This window comes from Mauremys mutica, chromosome 1 (assembly GCF_020497125.1).
Source record: "Mauremys mutica isolate MM-2020 ecotype Southern chromosome 1, ASM2049712v1, whole genome shotgun sequence".
Classification (NCBI taxonomy): domain Eukaryota; kingdom Metazoa; phylum Chordata; order Testudines; family Geoemydidae; genus Mauremys; species Mauremys mutica.
In genome coordinates, this window is record NC_059072.1 from 357,638,905 (window position 1) to 357,653,789 (window position 14,885).

General features: G+C 48.5%; 1 protein-coding gene across 1 annotated transcript; it reads right to left on the minus strand.

The window, feature by feature from the left end:
• Nucleotides 1-4,769: 4,769 nt before the first annotated feature.
• Nucleotides 4,770-14,174, minus strand: LOC123361966. Its single transcript, XM_045002192.1, has 6 exons — nt 14,040-14,174; nt 10,507-10,555; nt 10,207-10,261; nt 9,105-9,206; nt 5,605-7,480; nt 4,770-4,793 (listed from the first exon to the last, which is right to left on the minus strand). The coding sequence occupies exons 1-6, from the start codon at nt 14,106-14,108 to the stop codon at nt 4,770-4,772; spliced, it is 2,175 nt and encodes a 724-aa protein (XP_044858127.1). The 5' UTR covers nt 14,109-14,174.
• Nucleotides 14,175-14,885: the final 711 nt, after the last annotated feature.

A 14,885-nucleotide genomic window follows, 5' to 3' on the forward strand; every position in this document is an offset into this window, starting at 1 on the left:
AAGAAATGGGTTTGTTTAGTTTGGAAAAGAGAAGACTGAGAGGGGACATGATAGCAGTTTTCAGGTATCTAAAAGGGTGTCATAAGGAGGAAGGAGAAAACTTGTCCACCTTAGTTAGCCTCTAAGAATAAACAAGAAGCAATGGGCTTAAACTGCAGCAAGGGAGGTTTAGGTTGGACATTAGGAAAAAGTTCCTAACTGTCAAGGTGGTTAAACACTGGAATAAATTGCCCAGGGAGGTTGTGAAATCTCCATCTCTGGAGATATTTAAGAGTAAGTTAGATAAATGTCTATCAGGGCTGGTCTAGACAGTATTTGGTCCTGCCATGAGGGCAGAGGACTGGACACGATGACTTCTCGAGGTCCCTTCCAGTCCTAGAATCTATGAATCTATAAAATCTAAAGGTTTATTCATAAAAGGAAAAAGATACAGATGAGAGCTAGAATTGGTTAAATGGAATCAATTACATACAGTAATGGCAAAGTTCTTGGTTCAGGCTTGTAGCAGCGATAGAATAAACTGCAGGTTTAAATTAAGTCTCTGGAGTACATCCCCAGCTGGGATGGGCCATCAGTTCTTTGTTCAGAGCTTCAGTTTGTAGCAAAGTCCCTCCAGAGGTAAGAAACAGGATTGAAGACAAGATGGAGATGAGGCATCAGCCTTTTATAGTCTTTTCCAGGTGTAAGAACACCTCTTTGTCCTTACTGTGGAAAATTACAAGCAAAATGGAGTTTGGAGTCATATGGACAAGTCCCTGCATACTTTGCTGACTTACAAGGCGCATCTGCCTTCTCTCAATGGGTCAGTTGTGTAGCTGATGGTCCTTAATGGGCCACCAAGCAGGCTAGGCAGAGCTAACACCAACTCATCTGGGATGTCACCCAGAAGCATAGCATAAGTTTGAAATACAGACAGTATAGAGCCAATATTCATAACTTCAACTACAAAATGACACATGCACCCAGACAGCATAATCATAACCAGCAACCCATAACCTGGTCTTAGACCCCTTATATGACCCCCTTTACCTAAGATTTGGTGCCACTACAGGACCTTGGTTACAACCATGTTCTATACGGTCCCAGTTCAAGTCAATAATGTGACACAGGCATCTTCCGGTTTGGTCATTTTCTTTAAAACACGGTCAGGGTCTGCACTAAATTGCACAGCATTTATCAAGATCACCCCTTACACTAAATGTTTTTGGGTTAGGCACAGACATTGCATAGCATAACCTATGGCAAGAACAGTGTTTAATAAGCTTTCCAAATACAGCTCAGCACACAGGCCCCGGAGTTTGCAGTTTAGATCTACTGAAGTCCAAGTCACACAGTCATGGCGTCATTGGGCTGGCACATCCATGACACAGCCCTCACAATCTTCAAAAAGCTTTTCCCTAAGGCAGTGATTAAGGACAGCATAAACAGAAACACATACAATAGTCCGCATGACTTTTTTATGCTCACGACGTGGCACTGGCTCAGTTAGTTCCGTGCCAAGCCTCCTAAACTCCTCATAGCTGTCATCCTAGGAGTCCTCTTCAACAATTTGTATCGGCATTGAGCAAAAACAAGGAGAGCCCGGTTCATCTTCGCTGCTTGATGTAACGCTGTCCAGGGCGTGCGGGTCCTCTAGAAAGGCATCATCAAGCTGTCGAGAGATTTTCAGAAAAGAAACAGTGTAAGTTCCCACTGCTTGTTTTTAAACATACACAACCCCCCCACCCCCGGTTCCTAACCCCATTACACCCTGTGGAGGCCAAGAATTAATTAATAAAGGTTTGAAGGGATCTTAATGTATGTTAGCTAATTAGCAGAGGTTAAGCTGTTACCCTGTATCTGGTGCAGAGTGAATTGTGTGAAAAGTCGTTACGACCTTGTGAATTGCAGTCTTGTTTTCTGTTCTGGTATTGCAGACAAATAAGATAATGAATAGGCTTATGTATAAACAAATGCAAATGTTTACTTTTACTGTCTGCAAGTTTGCTAGCCACTGTCTGTTAAGAAGGTATAAAGATTGTTATGATTGTTTTACTAATTGAGAGAGATCTGTTCAGGACAAGGGGCAACCCAGTTCCTGACACTCTCTCCCTCTTGTGTTCACTAGAGTATTATAATAAAGTATTTGTTTTTGCTGCACCTAAACATAAGCGAGAACTGAGTTTTCTTCGACAATTTGGGGGCTCGTCCGGGATGGCAACGCCCACGGACACACAGACGGCTGCTACGGATCGTTCCCCTTCGAACCCCATGGCGCCACAATAGAGGTAAGAGACCTTTTGAAATCTCTATTGGGGTATCGGAGGAGGACTGTCTGTGGGGGACGTCTGTTTCTGTTGGGCTCACGCCATCTGAACTTTTTGACTGTGCAGCAGGATCAAATGCAGAGTGGTATTGGGGAGAGGCCCCAAGAAGGTTAGTTATAGCAGTACTGGGAACTGCTGAGTTGGCCAACAGGTAATGCATAAGGTAATGCATTAGAATGCACCGGTGCTGAGGGGTTTTTACCGCCTCAAGAGGGGTTGTCATACCGCCTCATGGTATTGGTCCGGACCAGGTAATGATGCATCTTGGTTAAAAAAATAAAAAATAAAATAAAAAAGAAAAAAATTTTAAAAAGGTTAAAAAAGGGTTAAATAGAGGAAAAGAGGCCTTGGTGTGTGTGTGTGTGTGTATACCTGTGTGAGTGTTCGTTGCTGGAAGACGCCCAGATTGCCCTGTGAAGCGATTGCTAATGATCAGGAGTAGTCTAACGCAAGCCCAGTAACTAGTGGATCTTTAGGAGATCTGACCCACGGTGGGCTGACTCAGCTTGGCATAGTCCGGCGAGGAAGCTGCCTGGGTCTAGGAGTGTGTGAACCCATCTTCCCTCCTTTTCCCTTCTGTGTGGGCTACTGACAATCTGATCGTCTCCCTGGAAGCAATTAGAGTATGCGGGTTTATCTCCCGGAAATGGAGTCTTTAGCCGACGCTCTTTGCTGAAAGGAGATGTACGAGGGTCGTAGTCTTTCTTGTGAGTCTCTCCTGTACGTGAGTGCCCTGTAGGGAGGTCGAGGGACTACCCTTACAGGACACCCACTTTTTCAGGCTAATGATAGCTGTGTGTACGTTAATGCCACCACGTTACAAGATATACATATTAATCTTACCACTGCTGCAGGCAATCATATTGTTTACTGGCCTGCAGATAGAATGTTACATGTAGCTCTTGGATTTCAGGTATATTTTACTTGGACTAGGATAGTACCTGATCGGTTTCAGAATTTGCTTTCATTGTTGCCAGAGGTTCGCAGAATCTCTGAGTTGCAAGGGCAGATTCACATGCTTCAGAATATATATCATGCTGAGCAGAATGCCTTTCATACAGCTTATAGAGTGTCTACTTTATGTACTAAGTTTGATGTGTTGTGCTTTGTTACCAAAACTGTACGACAACCCCATTATTTTATTCCTATGGGGATGTTATTGTTTGTAGTGTTGTTAGTTGGTGTGGGATTATGTTATTGTTGTTGTTGTTGTAAAGGACGTAATGATAGTAATACTACTTTTCATGTTCATGCTAATCATGCATTGTCATTACATCCCATGAAAACCCCTAAGGTTGGGATGTCTCCTGTAGACTCTGAAATCCATGGTTTAATGCAAATTGAGATTTCAGGTATTTGTTGTACTGGAAGTACAAAAGGGGGGAATGTGGAGGCCAAGAATTAATTAATAAAGGTTTGAAGGGATCTTAATGTATGTTAGCTAATTAGCAGAGGTTAAGCTGTTACCCTGTATCTGGTGCAGAGTGAATTGTGTGAAAAGTCGTTACGACCTTGTGAATTGCAGTCTTGTTTTCTGTTCTGGTATTGCAGACAAATAAGATAATGAATAGGCTTATGTATAAACAAATGCAAATGTTTACTTTTACTGTCTGCAAGTTTGCTAGCCACTGTCTGTTAAGAAGGTATAAAGATTGTTATGATTGTTTTACTAATTGAGAGAGATCTGTTCAGGACAAGGGGCAACCCAGTTCCTGACACTCTCTCCCTCTTGTGTTCACTAGAGTATTATAATAAAGTATTTGTTTTTGCTGCACCTAAACATAAGCGAGAACTGAGTTTTCTTCGACAACCCCATCATCAGCAGTCACTTCTTAATCATTCATTTACCTGAGCAATGTCTTTTCCATTCACCTTGTCCTCCGATGACTCAACCGAGCTGTGTTCGCCTTCCACCTCTAGTGGGGCGAACAATGAGAGGCCTTCATGCTCATTGGGGTGCCTCACGAGAGTTTGGGTTTCGGGTTTCTGTGTATCCATCAACGGCTGAGTCAAAGAGCCCTCGTGGGAACTGTCGCTGATGTAGCGCTTTCTCCACACAAGTCCAAAGGCCCTCGGGGCTAAAACAAAGTCCAAAGTGCTCACAGGGGTGGTGAAGGAGTCCATGTTTCCATGATTTCTAAAGCACGTATCCTTGGTAAAAGATGGCCTCTTCTGCCCCGGCGCTGGGACTTATGGGGTGATAGTGTTGCACTCTGATTGGCAGAGGGCGCTGGGAGGAGTTCTCAGAAGGGTGACACGACCCTCATCTGGGTGGGTCACCCTGCCCTGGAACACCACCAATTGGTCAAATCTGCTCTGGGGGTGGTCCTATGCGGCCGAAACCCATCGCGATTGGTAGAGAGCATTGGGAGGAGTTCTTAGAGGGGTCACACAAGCCACATCTGGATGGGTCCCCCCACCCTGGAACACCCCTGATTGGTCAAATCACCTCTTGGGGCAGGCCTATGGGGGCGAAACCCCTCCTGACTGGTAGAGGGCAGCGAGAGGAGTTCTTAGAGGGGTCACATGACACACTTTGCTTCCAGTCATGTGTCCACCTTGACCCCGGAAGTAATACCCCCATGGGTGGGGCTGCTGCTGAGAGGCGGGTGGGGCTTAAGGGGTCGAGGGGCGGGGTTTTAGGGGTCACAGGGCTGGTTTGGGTTTGATTGATGGTAGGGCCCTAATAGTACTACTGGACACTCTTAGAGGCCCTTGCCTTCCAAAAGGGTGGCTTTGTAAATTTAGTATCAGCTCTTCTTGAAGGAAGGATTGATTCTTGAACCGCATGAGGTAAAGTAACAAATCCAGTGAGCTAGCCACACCCTCAATCTCATCCAAGACCCCAGGCCCCCCTTCATCTTGGAATCTGGGTTTAAATGTGATACCCCAAGGAGAGTCTCTTATACATCAGTCTCTGTGTCCCAGGACAACAAGCCATTCTTCTCAGCCACTTTAGCCCATGCTTACCTGACCCACTGGATGATAGGGAGATGTTGGAATTTGTGGGCCCCTTCTGTTAGTAGGCATGCTGGCAGGGTGGGATTCAGTAGTATGGAAACCGGACACCCTTGGAGGCCCTTGCCTTCCAAAAGGGTGGCTTTGTAAATTTAGTGTCGGGTGTTCTGGAACGAAAGTCCTTCGACATTCGGGACTTCACTTTGTTTTGAAACTTGCTGAAGATTTGCTTCAGGTGCATTAACATCTGTTTGAGAACTTTTCTCCTTGAAGGGGATGGTGTCCTAGCTCTGGAGGCCTTTGGTGACTTTCGGGGAGAACCGTCAGGACTCCCAGTTACTTTCTCCCCAGCTTGCAAAAGCCCTGTTGTACTCGTAGCAATGGACACCATCTTTGGTTGCCTGGAGGGAGCTGTTTTCCTCATTCCATCCTGTGTCTTGCTCTTGTCTGCTGGAAGGAGCCACACCGCTGGCATCTTGTGGTTGGATGATGCTGAGGAGTCTCCTGGAGTCCATTGCTGTGGAATTCCATGGGATCTTCTGGGCAAGTCAGCACCTGCAGAGCCAGCTGGTCTCTTCCATCGAAGCTTACTGCACTTCTTGCAGATTTTGATTGGCGGCTGGTCCCTGGAGAGCTTTGAATTCACAGTGCCATCGAACCCATGTGAATCCATGATGTCTGGAATCCCATGCAGCTCAGCAGATGTCTCCTTCTGAGTTTTCTTACCCTTCATCTTTCCTGGATGTGCCTTGCGGCACTGCTGGCAAACTGAGACCTGGCCCGCCAAGGGGCGGGAGCTGCTCAACATTTCCCTCAGGTGCTTCATCTGCAGGTCGTGTGCAGCCTGCCCAGCAATGAGAGAGTCAAGGGTGGATCTTGTTAGCTGCTCAGAGCCTGGTGCCTCTGGGGCAACCTGGTGGCATTGGGTCCTGGGAAGATCTGCTCTGCCCTCACCTGCCTGTGCCCCTGGCCCCAGGCAGGAGCCTTCTCCCAAGGTAAACTTCCTCTCCATGTGCAGCTCCAGCTTCTCTTCAGTCCCTTTGGTGCCGCTCACACTGGTAAGGGGCTTTCTGAACTCGCTCCTATAAATCTGGAGTGTCGCTTCGAGTGTCTTCTCTGCTATTGTGGTTCCTGGAGGTGGCGATGTCAGATCCATCCCTGCTGGCAGAGTGCAGCAATCTGGGTTAGTCTGGTTTCCTGCCGCGCTATCATTCCTGCCCATCTCCATGGTGGTATCTTCCACTGGCGTTGGAGGACGTGTGGAAGAAGAGGAGCTTGTGCTTTGCCTCCCTGTGTGCAGGAAATCGGTCTCCATCTCACTGAACTCCACACTGGCTCCCCTGGCTTGGACGGCGTGAGGCAGCTTTGCCGGGGGCTCTGGATCCAGGGTGAGCAGCCCCCTCTGCATGATGAGATGCTCACGCCTTATGTGGAGTTCGATGGGGTGGGCAGGCTGTTGTCCCATTGTTGGGAATGCCGCTGTCCTGTGCTTGCCTGGCTCCCTAGGGGGGCGGAGTGGCCCAGGCAGGGCAGTCTCTCTCCGGAGGGGAGCATCTCTGTGCGACTCTGTCACGACCTTAGGAAAAGCCTTCATTTGGATCTCAGAGCATTTCTGACCCACGTGATCCTGCAGCTTGACCCCCACCGTGGGCACAAGCCTGGCCAGGATGGCATCAGGGGATGCCATAATCCTGTGGGCCTTTTGGGGCAGGGGTCCCCAGGGGCAGACACATGGCTCCTGGATCTCCTGTGCATGCTGAGGCCTGGTGTCGGATCTCAGGGGCTTTGGGACCTTTGCCGGAAATCCACATTTGGGCCGATCTGTGTTGAATTCCCATTGCTGCTTGGCGTCCTGCTCACCCAGCAATGGCTCCCCCGGGATGGGGGTTTGTGGAGCCCCCAGTTGGCTCTGCAGATGCTTCTGTCGGATGTTGAAGTCTGAGCCATGGGCTGACATCTGGTCCAGACCTATGTTCTGCTCTCGCTGGTCTCGTCTGCTGTGGGCAGGAGGCCTGGGGAGAGGCTGGGCTTGGATGGGATGAGTGGATCCTTCCCAGCTTGCGACAGTCATGGTCTCCCTTGTGTGGCAGAGAGGCCCTGACCAAGTCACGGAGGCTTCTCTCAGGGAAAAGGAGTTGGGACTCCAGAGGGGAGAGGTGGTGGATTCCATGGAGGAATAGCAGAACTGGCTCATCCCAGATGTCGACACACTCGGCCTGTGGGAGAGAGCAGACAGGGACAGATGGGACATGGCCCTGCTGAGCAAAGGCAGGGCTTGGGCGCAGCCTTCCAACAGTAGTGCAACGGGGCAGTGCCTAGGCATGCATTGCACACCACACCCTAACACAAGGACATCAGCTGGGTAAGGAAGGACTGAGAGGGGGAGCTGGCACTCATTTTATCTAGAACGATAACCCCTTCATCACACGCACATGTGCAGCACCTAGCACAATGGGGCCTTGAGCATGATCAGGGAATCTACTGCTATTTTAATAGAAAGATTAGCTAACAACAATTGGTTTGGGGGAGGAAGATGTGAGCATGTGTGTGTAACCCTTGCCAGAGGATGTTGTGAAGGCCAAGACTATAAACTATAAAAGGAACTAGATAAATTCATCAATGGCATTTAGCTAAGGTGGGCAGGGATGGTGTCCCTAGTCTCTGTTTGTCTGAAGCTGGGAATGGGCGACAGGGGATGGATCATTTGATGATTCCCTGTTCTGGTCATTCCCTCTGCTGCACTGGCATTGGCCAGTTTTGGTAGACAGGATACTGTGCTAGATGAACCTTTGGTCTGACCCAGTCTGGCTGTTCTTATGTTCTTACATTCTAACCCATTGGAAAACTATTCTGTTCTAATGGCTGATACACTAGAGGCTAACAACCTTCTATTGCTCCCAGTTAATGGAGTTTCTCTGGTGGTGGAGGTCTGTGCTATGGTCCTGAAAGTCCTGGGTTTAAACCCAGCTGATGACTCGTGTTTGGGATGTATCACGTGGTGTCCCACTCACTGCTTGTCTGGTGCCTACTCTGGGGATTAGCTCTCGAGGTCAATGCCCCTTCCAATTGTCGCATGTGGTCACTGTCACTCCCACAATGACCCAGACAGTTTTCCTGTTCACTGCCCCGCCGGTCCATGCCATGCCCTCGGGGGCTGGTAGGGAAACCTGGGCCCACACTTCACACTGGGCTCCAGGCCAGGTACCCTCAACCCAGCAGTTCTGGGCTTTCCTCTCCCAGCCTGGACTGCTTCCTACTACTCCTGGTTCTACTCCTTGCTCTGGGTGCACCAGCTCCAAACACTCCCCCCTCTTCCCAGGGAGGGGCTGCCCTTTCCCAGCTGCAGCCCCTGTCTGGTGCCAGCTTCCTGGCTTCATAGGCCCCGTTTGTTCCTGCCAGCTGAGCCTGCTTGGGATCAATTCCCTGCTCCCTGGCTCTTCCTGCAGGTGCACCCTGTGGAGTTCATGGGCCTGCCTGGCCACCTGAGCCCCTTCCAGTGCTGTGGGGGGTGGACACCCCCTTGCAGGGTGTCATTGGATTGCTTTTTCCTTCAAACACAGCACGGGCAGGTTCTAGACAGTCGCCTGCTGGCAGATATTGCCCTACAGAAGGATTTGATCCTACTCACAACCCCAACTTGTAGTCTCTGCATTTCATTTCTGATAATCCCTCACCTCACTTTCACTGGTATCTCACCTTGGAAGCTAAAGCCTCCTAGTGGCTTTTTCCCTGTTATTTTAGGATCCTGGAGTGTCTGGTTTTCCCTGCTCCCTCCTCTCTACATTCACTCTCCCCTCCCACCCAGCCCCCAGTCTGGTGCCCCCTGGTCAGTTGCCTTACGGTATCAGAACTTCATCCATGTGTCTGGCCACGTCCTGTAGCCTCCTCTCAACGAGCCTGAGGCGCTGAGCCAAGCGGAGCTTCCCCAGGGGCACAGGGCAGCTGTGGAACAGAGAGAGCAGATAGCTGAGTGCAGGCCCTGCCCTCGGGCCCTCTTTTACCCAGAGGGGCGGCACCGAAAGGCTCCCTGTCCCGTTCTCCACTGAGGCAGCCTCCTCCCCTGCAATACCCGGGCCTTGGATGTTCTGGTTTGGGGTTAGCTGGATTGTTAGGTGAGCCCTGCTAGTGCTGAGGAGGTGAGCGTGTATCCTGCTGGCAGCGTGTGTGTCATGTCCCCCCCACAGAAGCTAATCAAAATATAGGATAACAGCCTACTGGGGGGAGGGATAGCTCAGTGGTTTGAGCATTGGTCTGCTAAACCCCAGGTTGTGAATTCAATCCTTAAGGAGGCCATTTGGGGCAAAAATGGGTCCTGCTAGTGAAGGCAGGGGGCTGGACTCAATGACCTTTCAAGGTCCCTTCCAGTTCTAGGAGATTGGTATATCTTCTATTATTACTATAGCTGCCAACTAATGCAGCTACCTCTTCAGCTCTAAGGGGTGCTTTATGCTGCAGAGCTGAAGGTCCAGGGTTCAAATCCTGCTGGGAACCCATGCCGGGGGACTGGAGGAGGGGCCGTTACACAAGTGCTGCTGGATCCTTTTCACCCTACTCACCGTACCAGAAAGGCCAGCCTTCCTCCTGACCTCTCCACCTCACCTCCCCGGGGTTCACGGGGCTGCTCCCAGAAAACATTTTCTCCCCCTCTTGGGAGGGGAGGATGGTCCAGTCCAGTCGACACAATCTACCCCACCACTGCCCCAGGTTAAATGAGCCATATGATGCTCGAGGAAGGGAATGACCCACTGTCAATGCGTGGGGGTGGATTAGAGATGGCAACTTCTGCTGGGTGGGAATGAATTGCAGGAGTCTAAAGGAGAAGAGTTGCTTGCGTGGTACATAGGTCGGGGCAGGGGAGGGATTACTCGGGTGAGGATGAATTGCATGACGCCAAAGGAGGGGACTGACCCACTGCAGGTTCATGGAGGGGGGCATTGCTTACCACGTCTCTGGGGATGCACCAGCCTCCTCCAACTCTTCCTCACAGCACCCAAAAGCTGCCAGAAGTGAGACATAAAGGAGACATTGAGCTGCTTGGGCACCCTCTGCTTCCTAGCAGCCTATTGCCCCAGATTTCAGAGGCAGCCTGTGAACGGAGCCCCAGCCAGGGCCTCTGCACAACTCTGGGCACGACTGTGCCTTCGCAGGAAGAGGGGAGGCAGGTGGGGGAATAGACCCTATTTCTCTGCTTTGCATGGGGCCTGAGCCTGCCACCGCAGCTGTGGGGTGAGGGGCTGCTTACCTTTTGGTTTCTTCTTTTTCTTCCTGTGTCTCCTCTTCCTCGGAGAAGCCTGCCACACACAGATAAAGCAGCAGGGTTAGAAGAGAACTCCTCAATAAACCCGGGAGAACAATGAGCCAGAGGTGATTGCCATGTGGGGCCAGGGGGAAGTTTTTCCTTGTGGAAGAGTATTGCACTATGAGGCCTCATGGGTAGGCATTATGCTTTCCTGTGATGCAGACAATATAGGGCACAGAGCACAACCCATAACAGGGGTCACTGGAACAATCCAGGGGTTGGAGAAACAGGGATTGCTGGTACCAGGAACCTGCAGAGTTTATAAGCATTGAAGGAGACAGCCTGCAAAGTTCTCTCTCCTGCAGAGATGACAAAACTCTGCAGGTTTTAGGATTGCAGGGTATGCAACTCACCCCAGATACCATGCACGGAATTCAGACCTTGGGGGAGAAATCCGACCTCTGGACAACAGTGTTTCCTAGATACATATTTAGGGAGTGCATGCTATTGGGGTTTTATCTGCATGCATTTGGGATGGCCATGCTACTCCTGAGTGGTGAAGCCATGAATGGGTTATCCAAATCCACCCAAACAAGTGCTGGTATAACCCCAATATCATCCTTAAACGGCAGCTCTTTTACACCAAAAAACCACAACAAGAGTTTGGCATGAGTTCAGCCCACTTGCCTGGGAGCTGCAAAGTTTCTTGAAGGTAAACTGCACTGCTTGCAGCTTAACTAGCCAGGTATTCCTTTCACAGGCTAGATCTTTCTCGCCTGGGCTCAGCCCCTGCCCTCCTCCCCCACAGTTTAGTTCCTTTATTTCTCCAGGTGTTTTCAGCAGTCTTCCTTTTGAGGCAGGGAGGTGGTGGAGAAGAAGAACCTAGATTAACTCCCTTCTAAGCCTTAAATAGGATTTGGCTATGACAGGAATCCTTTGTCTCCCAGTTTGACCCCCCCACGCCCTCCTAGTGGAAAAATACCACCAGTCCAAAACGATGCCCATCTGAGGGAACTGAGATTGTTTAGTCTGCATAAGAGAAGAAGGGGGGCAGGGAGGATTTGATAGCTGCTTTCAACTATCTGAAAGGGGGTTCCAAAGATGATGGATCTAGACTGTTCTCAGTGGTAGCAGATGACAGAACAAGGAGCAATGGTCTCAAGTTACAGTGGGGGAGGTTTAGGTTGGATATTAGGAAAAAACTTTTTCACTAGGAGGGTGGGGAAGCTCTAGAATAGGTTACCTAGGGAGGTGGTGGAATCTCCTTCCTTAGAGGTTTTTAAGGGCAGGCTTGACAAAGCCCTGGCTGGGATGATTTAGTTGGGAATTGGTCCTGCTTTGAGCAGGGGGTTGAACTAGATACCTCCTGAGGTCCCTTCCAACCCTGATATTCTATGGATTCTATGATTCTATGAGGTGACATGATCACATGACCCTGCAGTGTCAAAGCAGCATCTCAGGAAACTTCTCAGGAAGGAGGAAGATTAGTATTTTAAAAGTCCTATTGTCCTTCCTAATGGCCCATCCAGGCTGATTGCCCTCTGTTTGGGGGCATTCCCCTGGTGCAAGCACTTTTGTAATTGATACAGAGCCCATATTCCTAACTTCAGATACAGAAATGATACATCCATACAAATAGGATAATCCCATTCAGTAAATGAGAACCTTTCCAATGATATCTCACATGACCCATCTTGCATAAAACATACCTTAGTTATGCCATATTCATAGAACAATATTTCTATGAAGAATATGGGGGGTAATGTCACAGGAGTGAAGAAGCGTGGACAAGGGCGATCCAGTGGATATAGTGTACCTGAACTTTCAGAAAGCCTTTAACAAGGTCTCTCATCAAAGGTTCTTAAGCAAAGTAAGTTGTCATGGGATAAGAGGGAAGGTCTTCACATGGACCAGTAACTGGTTTAAAGATAGGAAACCAAAGGTAGGAATCAATGGTGAGTTTATGAAGAGAGATAAATAGCAAGGTCCCCCAAGGATCTGTACTGGGACCAGAGTTGTTCAACATCTTCATAAATGATCTAGAAAAGGGGGGAAACAGTGAGGTGGCCAGATTTGCAGATGATACAAAACTAAAGATCGTGAAATCCAAAGCTGAATAGGCCCTCCTTGTTCCCAGATGTATAACTCTGTGTTGGGCTGTGTGAAAATGCATTTTGTTTGAATGGGCCCCATTTGCCAAACAAACTCTCCGGAACTCTCTGTATGACTGCCCTGTCCTCATCGCTATTTACCATTCTGCCAATCTTCGTGTCATCAGTACATTTTTATCAGCAGCAATTTTGTATTTACTTCCAAGTCATTGAAAAAATATTGAATAGCATCAGACCTAGTACTGATCCCTGCAGAGCCCCATTAGAAACACCCACATTCGATGAGCCCTTTGACAATTACTTTTTGAGATCTGTCAGTTAGCCATTAGCCTGTTCTCAATCCATTTAACCTGTGCTCCATTGATATTGTAGAGTGCTAATTTTTAATCCAAATGTCCTGCGGTACTTGTATGCATAAACAGGGGAATCTCAAGTTGGAGGAGAGAGGTTGTTTTACCTCTGTATTTGGCACTGGTGCAACCACTGCTGGAATCCTGTGTCCAGTTCGGGTGTCTAACATTCAGGAAGGATGTTGATAAATTGCAGAGGGTTCAGAGAAGAGCCATAAGAATGATTAAAGGATTAGAACACATGCCTTGTAGTGACAGACTTTAGGAGCTCAGTCAATGTTGCTGAAAGAGGTTAAGGGTGGTTTGAGGAAAAGTCTATAAATACCTACCTGGGGAAGAAATCATTACAAATGGGCTCTTCAACCTAGCAGAGAAAGGTCTAACATGGTCCAATGGCTGGAAGTTGAAACTAGACAAATTCAGACTGGAAAGAAGGCGTCCATTTTTAACAGTGAGAGGAATTAACCATTGGAACAATTGACCAAGGTCATGGTGGATTGATTCTCCATCACTGGCGATTTTTAAAATCAAGATTGGACATTTTAATAAAAGGTATGCACTAGGCATGATTGTGGGGAAGTTCTTTGGCCTGTGCTAGACAGGAGGGCCAGACTAGAAGATCACAATGGGCCCATCTTGCCTTGGAATCTATGAAAAACAACACCTTACACAAGTCTAAGTTTGTCACATCTATGTTTGACATGGCCCATCTTCCATAAAACATTGTTAACCTGCTTTAAATATATTCCCATCCTTTAATTCTTTATTGATTGAATCCCATATCAGTTTGTCCATTATTTCAGGCTAACTGGCCTATAAGAAGCCAGGCCAACCTCCCGTAGCTTTTTGAATATTGACAAAACATTAGCACACTTCCAGCCTTCTGGAATTCCCTCAGGAATCCTACATTGGTTAAAAAATTAATGTCAGTGGGCCAATAACCTCCTGAGCCAGCTCTTTGAGGACTCTTGGGTGTAGATGATCCGAGCCTGCTGATTGAAAAATACTTTTGTTTGGTTCCTGCATTCAGCTGGCATCAATCCAGCCTTTCCATCTCTCTAGGAGTCTCACTTACCTCAGATCTGGCGAGCCTGATCACAGCATAAAAGACAACAAAGAGCAGATAGAGGAGGAGTGAACTCATTTCCCTGGGCTCAGGCACTAAGATACTCTCAACACAGACACTCTCAAAACAGCAACAAGTATCCAGACTACACCTGAGGGCAGGTTGCTGCTCTGGCATCAGGCAGGCGCTGATGTCATCTCTAGGTCACAATGGGGCTGCCCTCCTGCAATCTCCCTCTAGTCTGTGAGTTGTCAATGCTGTCCTTAGATCAGGAGATGGGATGGGGCAACTGCCCAAGTGGGCTGGGCTCAGAATAAGACAGGAGAGAGGGCATCAGGTTTCCCAGGAAAACCCTGGGTCTTTTCTGAGCTCTATGACTCTCAAGCCCTTAGGCAAGGGACATTTTTCCCCTACTTGTGGGAACTCCTAAAACCCCTGTGACTGAGGCAGAATCTCCCAGCCTGAAGTGAGAAGCAGCCCTGAAGTGATTCTCTAGTGCTACCAGTGCAGAAAAACGTTCCTGGTATCGCTAGCCCAAGCATTCCAACACCATGAGCTGGGCCCCACCAAAATCATGAGATTGGCTTCAAAATAATGAGATCTTCACAAAACATTCATCTGGGGAACTCTTCATTTGCCTTCTGGTGTCTGAGCCGCTAGGGTGCACTCAATTCATGTTCTCCAGCTTCTCTTTGCAACCACGAGGGCTTAAAATTGGCTAACAAATAAACTAAAAGAAAGAGCAGAGATTCTCAGATAAATCACTTGACTCCAGCAGTGGGCGCTTTAAGAAAAGCACCCTATAGCATAAGATAATAAAGAGCCCTACCTCTTATCTAACATGTTCAATCAGTA